Raw genomic sequence first — 15777 nt, 5'->3', positions numbered from 1 at the left:
TCTTTCAACTGCTGCATTAGTTCCAGGGCAGTACAATGTAAATTGAACAAGAATAAATAAATTTTCACATGGAATATGTTCATTTTTGAAATGGCTGAATATTTCCACCCATCTTTTATCAATTTCAACGTGTTTATTTTCCCATTGTATTAATTTTTCAGAATTTAAAAATACATTCAGTCTTCTAATTTCTTCAAAGAGACAATTGTCATCTATTTTAATGTCTGGCATTTCTTTAAATAAAAACTCAACACAAGATTCAATATCTGTCCAATATACTTGTGATGAAGTCAAAAAACATCATTGAAAACTGTTATTTCCTGTGATGTTTGTTTCAGACCATTCTTCGATATATTGAAAACATGTTTGGTAAAAATTCTGCACTTCTTTGATAAACTTTTCCGTTATGGCCGGATTTGATTCCTCTAAGTCTGACAATTTTCTTTTTATAACTAAAGGAAGAAATTTTTCTTCAAATCGAGTTTTATGTTGAAGGATAAAGTTATTCAAAATAAGACTAACTTCTGTAGCTGAAATGTGTTCATCTTCAATCTTTTGAATCGTTTTGTGAAAAATAGATGCTTGATTATGTACAAAATGCATTAATATCTCAGATATTTCATGATTGAAAAATGATTCCAGGATTTTAGGACATTTGTCTAAACTTAAAAAATATGAACAGAGAGGCTCAAATAATTGTAGAACACGCTCTATAGCAGGTGTTAGAGCAAGCCATCTAACTTTTGAATATCCTAAAAGTTTTTTGTATTGAACATTCGCTTCTTCACAAAATTGTTTTAAAGTAGCCACACGAACGGTAAAATGATTAAAATACAAATAAATTGTAATTATTACTTCTACATCAACTGGCATGGCACATGATGCCGTGTTGATTGCATTTGACAAAATATGTGCATTACAATCTATTCCTAGTATTTTCTTTTGGAGTAAATCTTGTAATTTTACATATACATTATTCACCCCTTTGCATCTTCGCTCACCAAAATTTGTGTTTATATTATCAGCTGTTAGTGCAACAACTTTGGATTTCAAATTGTTTTCATTTATTACTCTGTATAGATGGTTTGACAAAATTTCAGCAGTTTCGCCCTCAATGGATTCTAAATTTAAAATTTTTATTTGAATGCCCTTGATAACATTAAAATATCTTACTAGTATTGGATACAATTTAGTTTCATTATGATTGGATGCATCAGATAAAATGCTGCAGTTTCCAACTCTTCTGTAAGTATTTTGTGACAGTAATTTTTAAATACTGATTTAATAATAGCCTCGCATTTTGTCCTGGAGCATGAAAATTTAGCATCGTGAAACTTTTTCAATAATTTAGTTGTATAATCCATTCTACGAAAACTTTGATTGTGAATTATGGTATGGAATGCAAATGTTCCCTCCATTGCAGCTGTTTTTTATCTTCAGAATACTTTGAAGTTTTTAAAAACTTGTTACTTTACAACTGGAAGCAGATGCATCTGATGATTGCTTATGTTTCTTGGTGGACAAGTGTTTCGTAATAGCTGCTCTGCCCCCAACTGCAATACAGAATTCTCCGCTGCAAATATTGCAGAAAACAATGTTATCCTTCTTTGATGTGATGAATGGAAATTCCTTATTCAATTTATCATTGAAATGGCATTTCCTCTTTTTTGATTTTTCCATCCCTAAATGAAATTTAAAATTTAAAATAAAATATAGAGCTACACGAACGATGTAAGCACATTCATTATGAATAAATAAAATTAATGATTAAAACTGAAACAATAACATAAGCAAATAAACTTGTAAATAAAAGTATACCGGCCGGGTGTTTTGGCGTGCTCAGCAGCAATTCCTATTGGCTTTCGAAAGCCAATAGGGGGAGTAGCACAGCTCATGCAAAAGTTGAAAAAAAACCATCAAAAAAATGGTTCTGGAACGCCGTTCTGAGCATTCTATGAAAAAAAAAGCCCTGCAGATTAGTCTTCAAATATCGAAAAGGAGGACATGTAAGAGGACACTTTTTGAGGGAGGACAGAACTTACAAAAGGAGGACTGTCCTCCCTAAAGGAGGATGGTTGATCACCTTATCATTTAGTTATAAAGCCGCCTTCTCATGACAACCCCCACATTTAGTCTACAAATCCCAACATGCACAGCTAGCATGGTCTGAAAAAAGGCTCCAAAGCACATTAATTTGATAATTTATGATTGAATATATCAAAAAACAAGTTTTCAAACACTGCCTTTAATCTTGCCTATCCTCTTCTTCCTCTCTTCCTCTGGTGTAGTGTCTCTAATGGCAAAAAGAATTAGAGTTGGAACGGAGGACACAGTTTTGTCTATTGCAACTCTTCCTCAAGTAAAAAAATAGTAAAATGGTAGTAGGCAAAGCCAGAGGCCACTTATAAAATACATAAAATTGGGAACAGTGGAGAAAAAATGTTCCACTCTACAGTGCCATGGGAGCAGTAAAAAAAAAAAAAAGTCAAGCTGGTTGTTGCAACCATGACTAAAGCCCATTGTTCTATATATGTGTGTCAACATCAATTCATGTACAAAAATGTAGGAGTAAATTGCACAGTTGCAACCTCCCACTTGATTCTTTTTTTATAGCATGAACCAGGATGCACCTGGACAGCAGAATCTAGCTATTTTTATCAGGATGATGAAAACAGTGTTGTAGTTTCACACGACAACCTCTGTCCGTTTCAGAGTTCTGCCCCTTGTGATGTGGCATGCAACATCACAATCCACATGGAAAAGGAGGGGCTTTCTTCACAATGCTGCTTTTGTCAGTGTGATCCCTTGTATTCTCTTGCAGATTCTACTGTTTTGTTGCAAATTGGGCAAGCATTCAATTACTTGAAGGTGGAAACTTCACCTTCCCCCAGCTCATGTAAGAAAGAAGAACCACAGCCAAATACATTTTTTAAATTTTATTTCGAAAAATGTGTTCTATTTACCTAGATGCCTATCTTACTTTTTTCACACGATTGGTTTATGTTTGCTTCTTTTTTCTTTAGTCAATTGGTGAACAAAGCTGTAGAGCACAGGTTGAAGTATGGAAAATTATAGGGAGCAGTGTAATGCTTGAGAGGCAAAATTAAAGCTGGAAGAGGAATGGATGGCATTTGGGGCCGAGATGGGGCAATTAGAAAAGGCCAGGTTCTCCTTAGTGAAACACGAATTTCCCCAAGCACAAAGAGGGGAAGGATATGGAAGCAGTGGTATCACGATAGAGGTGGTGGGGGATACCATTGAGAGTCAGATTAGTTTCAGCAATGTTGTGGTTTTGAAACTCAATCTTTGCCCCTTTTCATGTGCATCCCAATATCACACACACATCCAACAGGAGCTTAAGTATAATGCCTCTTTCATCATTTTCAGAAAAGTGGTGCATTCTTATGGCTACCACTTGGCTAATTTTGCACAGAAATACAGGATGTGAAAAATCAATGCATTGGTTGCTTGTAGTCACTTCTACTCCTATCAGTAACTCCAGAAAGTGAGGCAGGCTATATGGATTGCTGGCCCCATAGATACACTCGTACTTTAAGATAACATCTTGTGTGTGAAATATCATAATACGCATATTAGCCTTTCAATGCCACAAGACTGTAAACTGTATTTGCAGCAAAAGATTAGCATGGCTGCCCATTTAGAAATAGCATGAAAAGTGAATTTGTATTCTGATAAATGTATATATAATATGGAAATGCGTCAACAAAAATTACAAATTCAGATGGAGAAATCATGGTCTTTAGAAAAGTTTTCTTTTAGCCAGCAGCTAAAGCATGGTGAAAATTAGGAAACCTGAAGCTGAGGCCATTGGCTATACTTCTATTCTTGATTCTTTAACTTAAACTTGAAATTTTTAAAATTAAACCCAGAGGAAGTTTATAAATTTGCAACTCATTATTTGAAAAACAAAGGCTGCAATCTTTTCTTCATTTACATGAGAGTAAATCTCCACTGAATGTCTGATAGATGCATGTCGGATTGTACTGCATGGTCAACTTAAAATGAAATTGGTTTGAAATGGAATGGAATAAGATTAGTGGCAGCCACTTTAAGACATTAAAGAAATAAGGTGAAACCCTTAGATTATTTAAATCTAAAGATTGAACATTTGGATACATATGTAAGAGAGAGAGAGAGAGAGAGAGAGAGAGAGAGAGAGAGAGAGAGAGAGAGAGAGAGAATGTGTTGAGAGAGAGATCACACTACAGGTAGTCCTCAATTTACAACAGTTCATTTAGTGACCATTAAAAGTTACGACAACACTAATAAAATGATTTATTACCATTTTTCAGTTACAACCTTTGCAGCATCCTCATGGTCATGTGATCAAAATTCAGATGCTTGGTAACTGCTTCATATTTATTACAGTTATTGCATCCTAGGGTCATGTGATCACTGTTTGCAATCTTCTAATAAGCAAAATGGGGAAGCCAGATTCATTTAACAATCAGGTTACTAACTTAACAACTTCAGTGATTCACTTAACAACTGTGGCAACAAATGTCATAAAATGGTGCAAAACTCACTTAACAAATTTCTCACTTAGCAACAGAAAATTTGGCTCAATTGTGGTCATAAGTTGAGGACTATCTGTATTGGGGTTTTTTTTGGAATCTTTACAATAAAATGAATAGACTGTTTAAAATATCTAAACTCAAGTCTTGTGACAGTACACGATTATCTGTGGTACCTTGGGGCATTTTAGTTGAAAGGCAATGTAGTATCCCACGGAATTTTAGAGCTATAAATTATACAATCTTGCAAGTGTTGGGGTTATGGGAGAGAAGAGGAGAAGCTTTGAGACATGAGAGGAGAAGGAGAGGGAAAGGGAAAGGGGGGACAGGAAGAGGGAGAGGAGGGGAGGGGAGGAAAGGAGATGAGGGTAGTACACACATCAGTCCCACTAGGTGGACCAGACCAAGAAATCAGTTCCAAAGGAAAGGTAAAACTACATTTATTGAGATTGGCTCTAATAATAGAATCTTCCCAGTCTGATTGCTGGACCTCCTCTCTTTACTTATATTCCAGTGAATAAGGAAGGTGGTTGTCTGAGCCTCTTCTGAATATTATTTGCCTGTTGTGGATTTAAGATATGCGTCATCCTTTATTGCTAATGGAGGTTGCATATCCCCATCAAAGTCTTCTACACTTGATGAAGAAGATGGAAGGTAAATCCAGCCAAAAGGGCAACAATTGGTAGATTAGGGAACTTGAAGTGCTGTTGCTCAGAGTAAGGCAGGGGTGGACACCACTATTAACTTAGGATAGGATGCTATTGCTGTTGCTGCTGTTGAAAGCCGAGGAGATTCACGGAAATTCTAATTTCTCACTCTATATTGGTTTATAAGTCAAAGTACCATGTCATTTTTTATATTTTTCAAACATCTACAGATGTACTGTTCATACTTGTCATCTAACATTTCATTAGAAGTCATTTTCTTGTGGCTTAAATCTGATTATTCTGTATCCTGCATTCTGGAATGAGAGAGAATCGGCCTTGATCCCATTTTAATATAATCCTGTTTCAGGACAGGTATTTCCCCAACAAAAGAATAACACTCTTAAATTTTTCTCTGATCATTTTAATTGTCTTTCCCTAAACTTTTTCTAATCTGTCTGAAGTAGGATGTCCAGGTCTGGAAACAAAATACAAAGTGTGATCTGACAAATACAAAATAAAATAGAACTACTATTTCCAAAATGTTGAAATCTATGCTTGTTGATTCAGCCCAGTGCTTCTCAAATAGTGGGGCGTGCCCCCCAGGAGGGGCGCGAGGCTCCGTAAAGGGGGGCTCATTTGACCTCGGCAAATACTGTCATATTGGATTTCTAGATCGGATCATCCGACTCACTCGCAAGCGGCAGCCTGACGCGGAGGACAACATGACCGCCAACGCACGTGACACATGCAAAGGACCCGATTGGATAGACATGATGCTCTATCCTGATTGGCCAAACCCGCCCGTGTGACTTTTAGACCCGGAAATCGGTCCTCTGTACAGAAAAAATTTTTTTACAGTCGCGCGGGGGGCGCGAAATGTTTTCTTCTTCCTAGGGGGGCATGACAGAAAATAATTGAGAAGCACTGATTCAGCCTAACAATGCACTTACCTCTTTTTTGTAGCCACGCCACACTGTTCTCTTATATGCAATCTGCAATCAGCTATTACTCCACAATTTTCCACAAATACTGTAACCAAAGCAGAAATATCACACTTTTTGCACCCAGTACTGTGCAAAAGTGTTAGGCAGTTGTGTAAAAATCCTGTAAATTAAGAAGTCTTTCAGAAATAGAAGTGTTAATAGTTCATTTTTATCGATTTACAAAATGGAAAGCAAATGAACAGAAGAGAAATACAAATCAAATCATTTTTGGTGTGACCACCCCTTGCCTTCAAAACAGCATCAATTCTTATACTTGCACAAAGTCAGGTTTTGTAGGAATAGAGTCAGGTTTATGATTAATCAGTTATACCAAGCAGGTGCTAACGGTCATCAATTTTATATGAGGGTTGAAATACAGCCATTGACTGAAACAGAAACAGCTGTATAGGAGGCTTAAAACTGGGTGAGGAACAGCTAAACTCTGCTACTAAAATGATACACTGGTCATACACCATGGCAAAACTAAGCACAGGAACAAGACAAAAGGTAGTTTTGGTCTCTCCCAGGCAACAATTTCAAAGCATATTGGGGTTTCAAGATGTGCTGTTCAAGCTCTTTTGAAGAAGCACAAAATAACAGGCAATGCTGAGGACTGTAGATATAATGGTTGGCCAAAGAAACTTAATGCAGCAGATGAAAGACACCTCATGCTTATTTCCCTTTGACATCAGAAGATGTCCGGAAGTGCTATTTGCACAGAACTGGCAGAAACCAGTAGGACCCAGGTAGGCCCACCTATTGTCTAGAGAAGCACTGATCAAAAGTAGTCTTCATAAAAGAATTGCAGCCCCAAAACCACAAGAAACAAGAAACTATGCATGAAAACATAGTTAACTGGGGTGCAGAAAAATGGCAGTTGGTGCTCTGGACTGATCAGTCAAAATTTGAAATATTTGGCTGTAGCAGGAGGTAGTTTGTTTGCTGAAGGGCTGGACAGTAACAGAATAATAAGTGTCTGCAGGCAACAATGAAGCCTGGTGGAGGTTCCTTGCAATTTTGGGGCTGCATTTCTGCAAATGGAGTTGGGGATTTGGTCAGGATCTATGGTGTCCTCAATGCTGAGAAATACAGGCAGATACCTATCCATAATGCCATACCATTGGGGGGGAGTGTGATTGGCCCCAAACACACTGCCAATGTCATTAAGAACTGTCTTCAGTATAAAGAACAAGAAGTCCTGGAAGTGATGGTTTGGTCCCACAGATCCCTGATCTCAATATTATCAAGTCTGTTTGGGATTACATGAAGAGACAGAAAGGATTTGAGGCAGCCTACATCCACAGAAGATCTGTGGTTAGTTTTCCAAGATGTTTGGAACAACCATGCAGGAACCTTGCCAAGTTCTTTCAAAAACAGTGTGCAAGTGTATTTAGAAGAATTGATGCCATTTTGAAGGCACAGGGTGGTCACACCAAATATTGATTTGATTTGAATTTTATCTTCTGTTCATTTATTTTCCATTTTAATTGATAAAATTAAACTATGAACACTTTTATTTCTGAACGCATTCTTAATTTACAGCATTTTTGCACAGTACTTGTATGTGGCATTTTTTATTTCTTAAGTGAAAGACTTTGCACTTATCTCTGCTGAATTTCATTCTGCTACTTCCAGCCTAGTTTGTATGTCAATTTTGAATTTTATATTATCAGTATCATTTTAAATTTACAAAGTTATTACCATGGTGATCCTAGCTAATGTTGTAATAGGACCTGCCATTCATGTAGATCAGGGGTGTCAAACTGCCGGTCCGCGAGCCAGTTTCATCATACTGAAGCCATGCCCACCCCATTGCCAGCAATGCAAAAAGAATTGTGATACGTCACAACACATCACGTGATGAGTTTGACACCCGTGATGTAGGTGCTTAACTAGAAACCGTTAAGCTGGAGCTTAGATCTGTTCACAGATCTTGAATTAAGGACTGGCAGGATGCAGTGAAATTACCTTGGAACAAGATTGAAGTCTTGGTCAATTTTTCTTATTGACCTAGTTTCTGCAGCATCGAAGTTATAATAAGAATGGATCTACTTTCAACAGTGTGTAGTATATAGGATCTAATGGAATTTGTAGCCTGGAATCCTACCAGTATAATTTCATTAACTACATTCTGGGATATTTCTACAAGGCTAGAATAGAACTGCAGAAGCCACTTTATATGGAGGACTTGTCACCTCCCTTTTGTTCTTTCTTATACTGAAGTGATAGGCATTTTCTTGTAGACCTGATGGCTTGGATCCTAATGTGAAGTAAAAAGGAGGAAGTTCATCTCCTTTTCTAGTGGTTCCCATGCATTACTCTGATGCTGTTGCTAGAGATTCTTGTGTATATGTGTATATATATTCATAAGCCAAAGAGATGGAAGTTTTAAACCCAGTGCAATGTAAACCACAAAATCTGTTCATTTTGCACTTTGGGAAATAGAAATAGTAAAAGAAAACTAATTCAGCTTCACTTTCTACATTAACAAGCAATGGGAAGAATTAACTCAAACAAATAATATTCAAACAGAGAAACAATTTATTTTTTACACACAACCAGAAAGCATGGAGAAAGTAGTTCAATTCCACACAGAGAAAATGGTTTTAGTTTACATGCTAACATCATAGCACAAGGTTGTGCAACTTTTTAAAGCTGGAGAAGCAATTGCAAAGAGGCTATATCCTTCAATGAGTTTAAAGGGGTTGTAGTTAGTGATTGATATAACTAGAATGGAGGTGTATGTACTAGGATTTAAAGGGTGAAACGGGTAGCATCTTGCAGGAGGGCATATCTGTTGTGCTCAGTTGTTATCTTTCTATTAATTGGAGGAAGGCTATGATTTAAAAGGTCTTTATAGGGTCTTTAATCTACAAATCTGAAGCATCTGTTCAAACAATAAAACCCATGTGGCATCCTGATTAAGTTGATCTAATCAAATCCAACCTTAGCTGTGAAGGTCCAATAGGTGACCTTGAGCACATCCTTCTCCCTTAGCCTAACATATTTTGCAAGGTTGCAGAGTGCTGTACATGTCACTTTAAGCTTGTAAAGGAAAGATCGGCTATACCTCTGGTAATAATAGGAATACATCCAAATTGTTCAACTCTACCCACTGTGGATATCAGGCATGGTATGGTCTGAGAATGCCCATCCTTGTCCTACTTAACATTTCTTATCCTAAAGACAGAAAAGGCTAAAACTCTCAAATTCAAATATGGATGAAATGACACTGTACTGAAATATCAAAGCTGTGAACAAAAGTTTTAAGAGACCAAGAGAAAATTAATTTCTAATGAAAAGCCAGTGGTCAAAAGTTTTATAGACAACAGAGGAAAGGCAGCTTACTTGCTGCCAAAGCCAGCATGCCAAGGGATTTCTGTACAGAAAAATACTGCTTGTAGTATTTGGGACTTACTTCAATATTTATGAACAGCAACATATTGTAAGTTTATGTAGACATCATCAAAAGGCTATTATCCAGAAAGTTTTCTAGGAAATAAAACTGATGGCATTAGGACAATAAAAGATAAAACTAATCTAATACTAGAGCACACAACCCCAAATAATTTAGATTTAGAAAGAATGAATAGTTCCTATTGGACTCAATCAGCTCTTAGATTGGTGGACTCATTCATTATTTGACTGCTAAAAGCTATTTGATGAGCATTCAACAGCTAATAGTTGCATTACTTTCCCCAACAGTTTTCAGCACCCCAATTCAAATTGCTGAAATCTTGATTGTATAGAACCTTTCTTCTATGAATGGGGAGAATTACAAACTTTTCTTCTTGATGTAGCTTCCAGTTGTATGTGATTAGGATTGGCTGACATTTGCAGACATTTTGTTGAGATGAAATCTCCTGATGGACAAGAGGAAACCCTAAAATTTATGGCTACTAACACTGCTTTTTCACTTTCTAACACTACTGACTTTATTTACTTCACTTTGCCTTGCATATATGTGTTTTTTTTTCTGTTTGTATGGCCGGATAGGAGCATAACATTTGTTGCCATATGCTCATGGCAGTCATTACCTTACATTCTGTTTCTGTTTCTATAGATACAGTACTGGTTGAATGGCTGTTCAGATGCTCTGCATGTAAGAGAAGCCAAAATGCAGGGTGGAAAATTAACATTTTAAATGACACGGTAATTCATGTACTCTTTATTTACTGAGTTTTCCATGAGATTTGTGGACTAAGAGCTTGCCTATGAAGTCTAAAGAAAAGCTGTTTTTTGCTTCTCTTTGCAGTTCAATTTACAGACTTTATGTTCTCAAATTGAAAGAAATGTTACAAAATGAAATCTGCTGTATGATTATTCCTCAGATTATAAGTAGTTACAACTTAACTAACCATTGCCATAATGCTGTTTAAAGGTATTTGTTTCAACATTGGAATGTATCAGATGTTAAAACAATAAAGCATGTAAACCTGCTTAGTAATGAGGGGAGAAAGGAAACAGCAGAATATAGTTCTCTGCAGCTATATTTCTGCAATACAGAAGATATGTGAGCTATATGATCATATATTTTGATCGTGCCCCTAGATTATATAGTTGTACAAAAACTCAGTTGCAATATAGTTTAATTGCAGAATGCCTGTTTATTCAGGAAGTCTATGAAATTTACTTCTCAAGAAGCATTTTTTATATTGCTGAGAATAGAAAATGTCCAATTTTTGCCATGATATATTTATGTCACCAAGAAGCCAGAGGAACCTAGTCTTTTGTGGTTAAAAAAGGAATTTGTCTTAATTTCCACTATGCTAAAGTTTGTTTTTCCACACCAAATAATCTATGAATTTTTACCTGGTCTTTTTAGAAAAGATGAAAGAAAACATCTTGTAACTAGGCAACTGAGAACATAATTTCTTTTTCCTTTAGTCTTGAAAAACATGGTAAGGTTGTGTCCTCAGCAATGCAAGAATTTGCAGGAGTGGGAGTGCTATAATGCTCTGAAAGTCTTAATAATAATTAGTCTATTCCATTTTGAAACAGAGCCCAACTGTTTTTCTCTTCTACTCTAGAAATTGTTAGCTGATGGCTTTCTGGGTAAAACTTTGGATTATTCCCTCACTGATTTCCACCCCCACAATCCTCTACTGAGCTTGTTTTATTACAAAATGTATTTTTCCTGGAAACAACGGAGAATAGATTCTAACTACAGTTAAGAAGAAAAAAATGCAGTCATTAAATAGATTCTTTTTCTATAAAGGCTCAATCTAGCTAATATTAAATTAATTGAAAAAGACCTGGGTAGGACCTCTGAAAGCATATCTTATGGCATTGTACAGTAAAATAACCTACACCATATCTCCATTTAATGTATGCTTTATCTCGATTTAATTATAAGAAACTAATTTCTAACACTCAAAACACTTTTGTTTGATTCATCTCTCTGTAATATATAATAGTGAATACAGTTAATAAGAGGATAGAACTTTGTCTAAGTATTTTACTGAAATGAACTGCTGTTTCACTCAAAACAATACTATAAGGCAGAAACTAAATGCATTAAGAAACTGCACTGTGAGGCTATTTTAGTGCTGTAATAATGGGTCAACTGATTTCCATTGTGTAACAATATTACATGGATATTATAGCATTGCAATACTTGTACCATATTTTCCGGCGTATAAGACGACTGGACGTATAAGACGACCTCCGACTTTGGAGAAGATTTGCATGGTTAGAAAGTCATCTTATATGCTGGAAAATACGGTATTTTCCGGTGTATAAGACGACTGGGCATATAAGACAACCCCTGACTTTGGAGAAGATTTGCATGGTTTAGAAAGTTGTCTTATACGCCGGAAAATATGGTACTTATTAAAATGTGCCTATCCTGATTTGAATTCCTGTCGCTCCAATGAAAGTCTGTTGCTGAGTCTTCTAGTACCAAACTATTTAGCTCTATAAGCCTTCTATAATTCCGTTGCTGTTTCCTCAATTCTTATAATGGGAAGGTGAAAGTGCAGATTTTGAACTGTGTAAAATAATTGAAATTAAACCTATTTTGTACTAGTCACAAACACTCTTATGAACATAGAGGTCATGATGAAATCACAGGGTAATTCTTTGATTATATGCTGTTTATTTTCAGTGAAACCAAAGTATGCTACTGATGTTATCACAGAACATCTTCACATTTGATGCAAATATGAAAGAATTATATACAGAGTAATTAAGTGGCACTATTTTAAAAGAAATAATCTCAGCATCTAAAATTATATTAAGTAAAACATATCATATGCATAACTTGTGTAAGCTCCAACTGCACTGCAGCTGCATTACTTTGACTATAAGTGCCACATTAATGATCATTTTTCAAGACAAACTGAATAATTACCATGACACATTAGTTAAGAGCAATAAGTTTACGGCAGAAAACTAGTGCAACCTTTTTGTTTTTCAGTCTGTTATTCTTATTATAATTCTAAACCATTTTGTAAGCTCGTATATTCTTGCAAATGTGTGTGTTGGAATTTCTACATGTTTTTGTGTATGTGTGTACAGTATGCTACATACACATGCGCACACACAAAACCAATTTCATGTTATCATTAAATAAAAGAACTTTACAGTACAATGTGATGGGCTAAATTCTTGTTCAGGTATTCCTTTATTGTGTTCCCGAGGCACTCTGGACTGTAGTATAATCCTGGTCGGACAGGAAGGTGAATATGGGAGCGGCTGTCTCCGAAAGCCCAGGGGCAAGCACATGGCGGCAAACAGGACACGTTCCAGACTAGCCAAGAGAAAACATCACTGTTTAAATACAATTCAGGTCAGGAATTCAAGAGTAGTCAAATGTACAGTCTCGAAATATATTTAGGGAAAAACTGCAAATTAGAGAAAGCAAAAAAAGCTAAAAAGACATAGGTTCACATTTTTATGTTGCCTCCTTTAAAATGCTCATGTCAGCTTCATAATGGTTTCTACTTTTTGACAGTATTAATTTTAATTACATACAAGAGAATGTGTGTTATGTGAGATTGTTGTTCAATCACTAAGCCAAGTCTGACTCTTCGTGACCCCATGGACGGGGGAGCTTGCCAGTCTCCCCTGTCCTCTATTGCCTCCTGGACAATTCATGTTCATTGCGTCAATGACACTAGTCATCTCATCTTCTGCCCTCCCCTTCTCCTTTTGCTTTCAATGTTATATGATATACAGAACCCCAATATCACTGGATATTTTAATAAAGTTCTTAGTATTAGACACTACATAAGATCCACGTGTTTAACATATACCATATATTATCCTAGGAAGCAGGCAAGTACACTTCAATTAAATTCAGATATTTTCCAATCAAATGGCAATCTCTATGTGAAATCTAATTCATTTCCCCATGGCTCTTTAAATATATATATAAGTCCATGGAATGAGATTAATTCACAACTGATAAGCACAGCAGGGATTTTTGTAATTTTTTGTTCATGTGATAATCCAGCCACCTTGCCCATTATAAAAGACTTAACACACAAGTTAAAACAATTAGCTAAATTATGGTTTATTAAAATAAAACTCTTCAGAAGTGCTGTGAGATCTGGAAGAGACTGTAAATTCTCTACACTGGGTAACTATCAATTTAAAACTATTTACTAGGAAGTCTGAGTGTTCTTAACAGTATTCAGTACTGTATTCAGTATTCGCTTATTAGGGCATATGAAGATCTATTTAATTGCCTGGTACTTAATGGAAATTTCCGTCTCTTTCATAGCAGGGAATCTTAAACCTTTGAGAAATCATTTAACTCTTCAAGGATACTGCTTTGCTCATAAAACTTGTTTTGCAAAGCACCTTTTCAAATGCTTTGCCCAAGCCTAGAAAATATTAAATTTATTTTTTAATATTTTAAAATTTTATTTATTTGTAACCTGCTTAGTTTTTACAAATAGTTCAAGGCAGCCAATGTATCTAACACACATTTCTCCTCCTATTTTCCCCACAATAACAACCTTGTGAGGTACCATACCAATACAGCTAATCACAGTCAAGCACATCAATATGGAGTGCTACTGTTGATGTGTTTCCAACCAAGACTGAACTGAATTAAGTCACTGATCTTAAGCAGTAAAATAAATGGATATTTCTCAGTGCCTTAAGGCTATATGGATATAAAAGAGATGAACTGGGTTCAGTTCAACCCTGACAAGACTCAATGACTGTGGGTTTTGCCCCCTCTTTCCCCATCCAGTGATTTGCCATCTTTAACTCTGCCTGGAATTACAATTACACTCCACCAGTAGAGATGGTGTACAATCTGAAGGTTCTCCTGGACTTAACTGTGGCTAGGAGAGCTTTTGCCCAAATACAATTAATTAGTGAACAACCTGTCTCCAGAAGCTATGAATGCTCCAACACTGGAAGATTTTAAGGAGACTGGACAGCCATTTGTCTGAAATGGTATAGGATTTCCTGCCTGAGCAGGGGGTTGTATTAGATGACCTCCAAGGTCCCTTCCAACATTATTATTATTACTATTACTATTATTATATCTTAGATCAGGAAGCATTGCTTACAGTCACTCATGTCTTAGTCAACTAGACTACTGCAAATGCTGTATGTGAGAATGTCCTTGAAAGCATTTAGAAGATACAGATGCTCTAAAATGCAGTAGCTTGGGCAGTGGTGATCATATTGGATTATTCTTTGATGAATGGCACTGGCTTCTGGTAAGCTTCTGAATGTAATTCAAAGTGCTGGCTATGATCTTTCAAGTGCTACATGGCACAGGGTCAGGTTACATATGCAATTGCCTACCCCTAATGGATAGGGTAGGCATGCAACAAATTCCCTTATGAAACTGTCACCTGTGGAACCTTTGAAGCATGTCTTTTCTGTCACAGCCTGCCCTAGAGGTATGGATGGTTCCAACCCTATTGGCTTTCCAGAAAACAGTGAAGACCTGGCTTTTGCTAAGGCACTGGGGCCAGGATGTGGATGGGATCAGCAGAGTATGGTTGATTGATGGATGCAAATTTTATCAGGGCCTCAACATTGGGGTTTTTTGGTTGGTTGTCTAAAATGTTTTTGTTCTAATTGTATTGTATTTTTTTATTATTGTTGGCCACCCAAAGTTCTTTGTGATAGATGGGTGGCCATAAAAGATAGATAGATAGATAGATAGATAGATAGATAGATAGATAGATAGATAGATAGATAGATAGATAGATAGATAGATAGATAGATAGATAGATAGATAGATAGATATAGATAGATATAGACTGACAGACAGACAGACATAGATGATAGAGATATAGACATAATTTTTTTTAAAAAATCCTAATTTAAAAGCAACATTAAAGTATTAACATAATACACACCTTTTGTAACCAAAGTGTTATGCATGTCACGTGAAAGAAGTGGCAACATGGAAGCTCTGTTACAATTTCTTCTTTGATGTACTCACTGCAGCAAATAGCACAACACTGCTCTTGCCCTACAGCTTAGGAAAAAAAATATGCATATTACTATTCAAATGTAGAACTAGGTTATTAAAAATTATGGTGAGATAGTTATTAATAAATTAAAATAGTTTTGGACCAAATTAAGTTATAAACAATAAATAACATAATATCATACTATTAGATCAGTGGTTCTCAA

At 36.1% G+C, this 15777-nt stretch overlaps 1 protein-coding gene across 9 annotated transcripts in view; it reads right to left on the bottom strand.

Moving 5' to 3' along the window:
* Positions 1-9966: 9966 nt before the first annotated feature.
* The window catches only part of PJA2 (praja ring finger ubiquitin ligase 2), a 75009-nt gene continuing 69198 nt past the window's right edge, over positions 9967-15777 (bottom strand). For all 9 annotated transcript variants that reach the window (XM_039338387.1, XM_039338392.1, XM_039338389.1 and 6 more), the window contains 2 exons: positions 15498-15619; positions 9967-12916 (listed from right to left, as the gene is read on the bottom strand). In XM_039338387.1, coding sequence (XP_039194321.1) covers positions 12791-12916; positions 15498-15619 — 248 coding nt within the window. In that variant the 3' untranslated portion in view covers positions 9967-12790. The remainder of the gene's footprint in view (positions 12917-15497; positions 15620-15777) is intronic.

This window comes from Crotalus tigris, unplaced genomic scaffold, assembly GCF_016545835.1.
Source record: "Crotalus tigris isolate CLP2741 ecotype Arizona unplaced genomic scaffold, ASM1654583v1 scf7180000017700.2314712, whole genome shotgun sequence".
Taxonomy (NCBI): Eukaryota; Metazoa; Chordata; class Lepidosauria; order Squamata; family Viperidae; genus Crotalus; species Crotalus tigris.
Note: the sequence above shows the minus strand (reverse complement) of the source record. Positions and strands in the feature narration are given on the sequence as shown.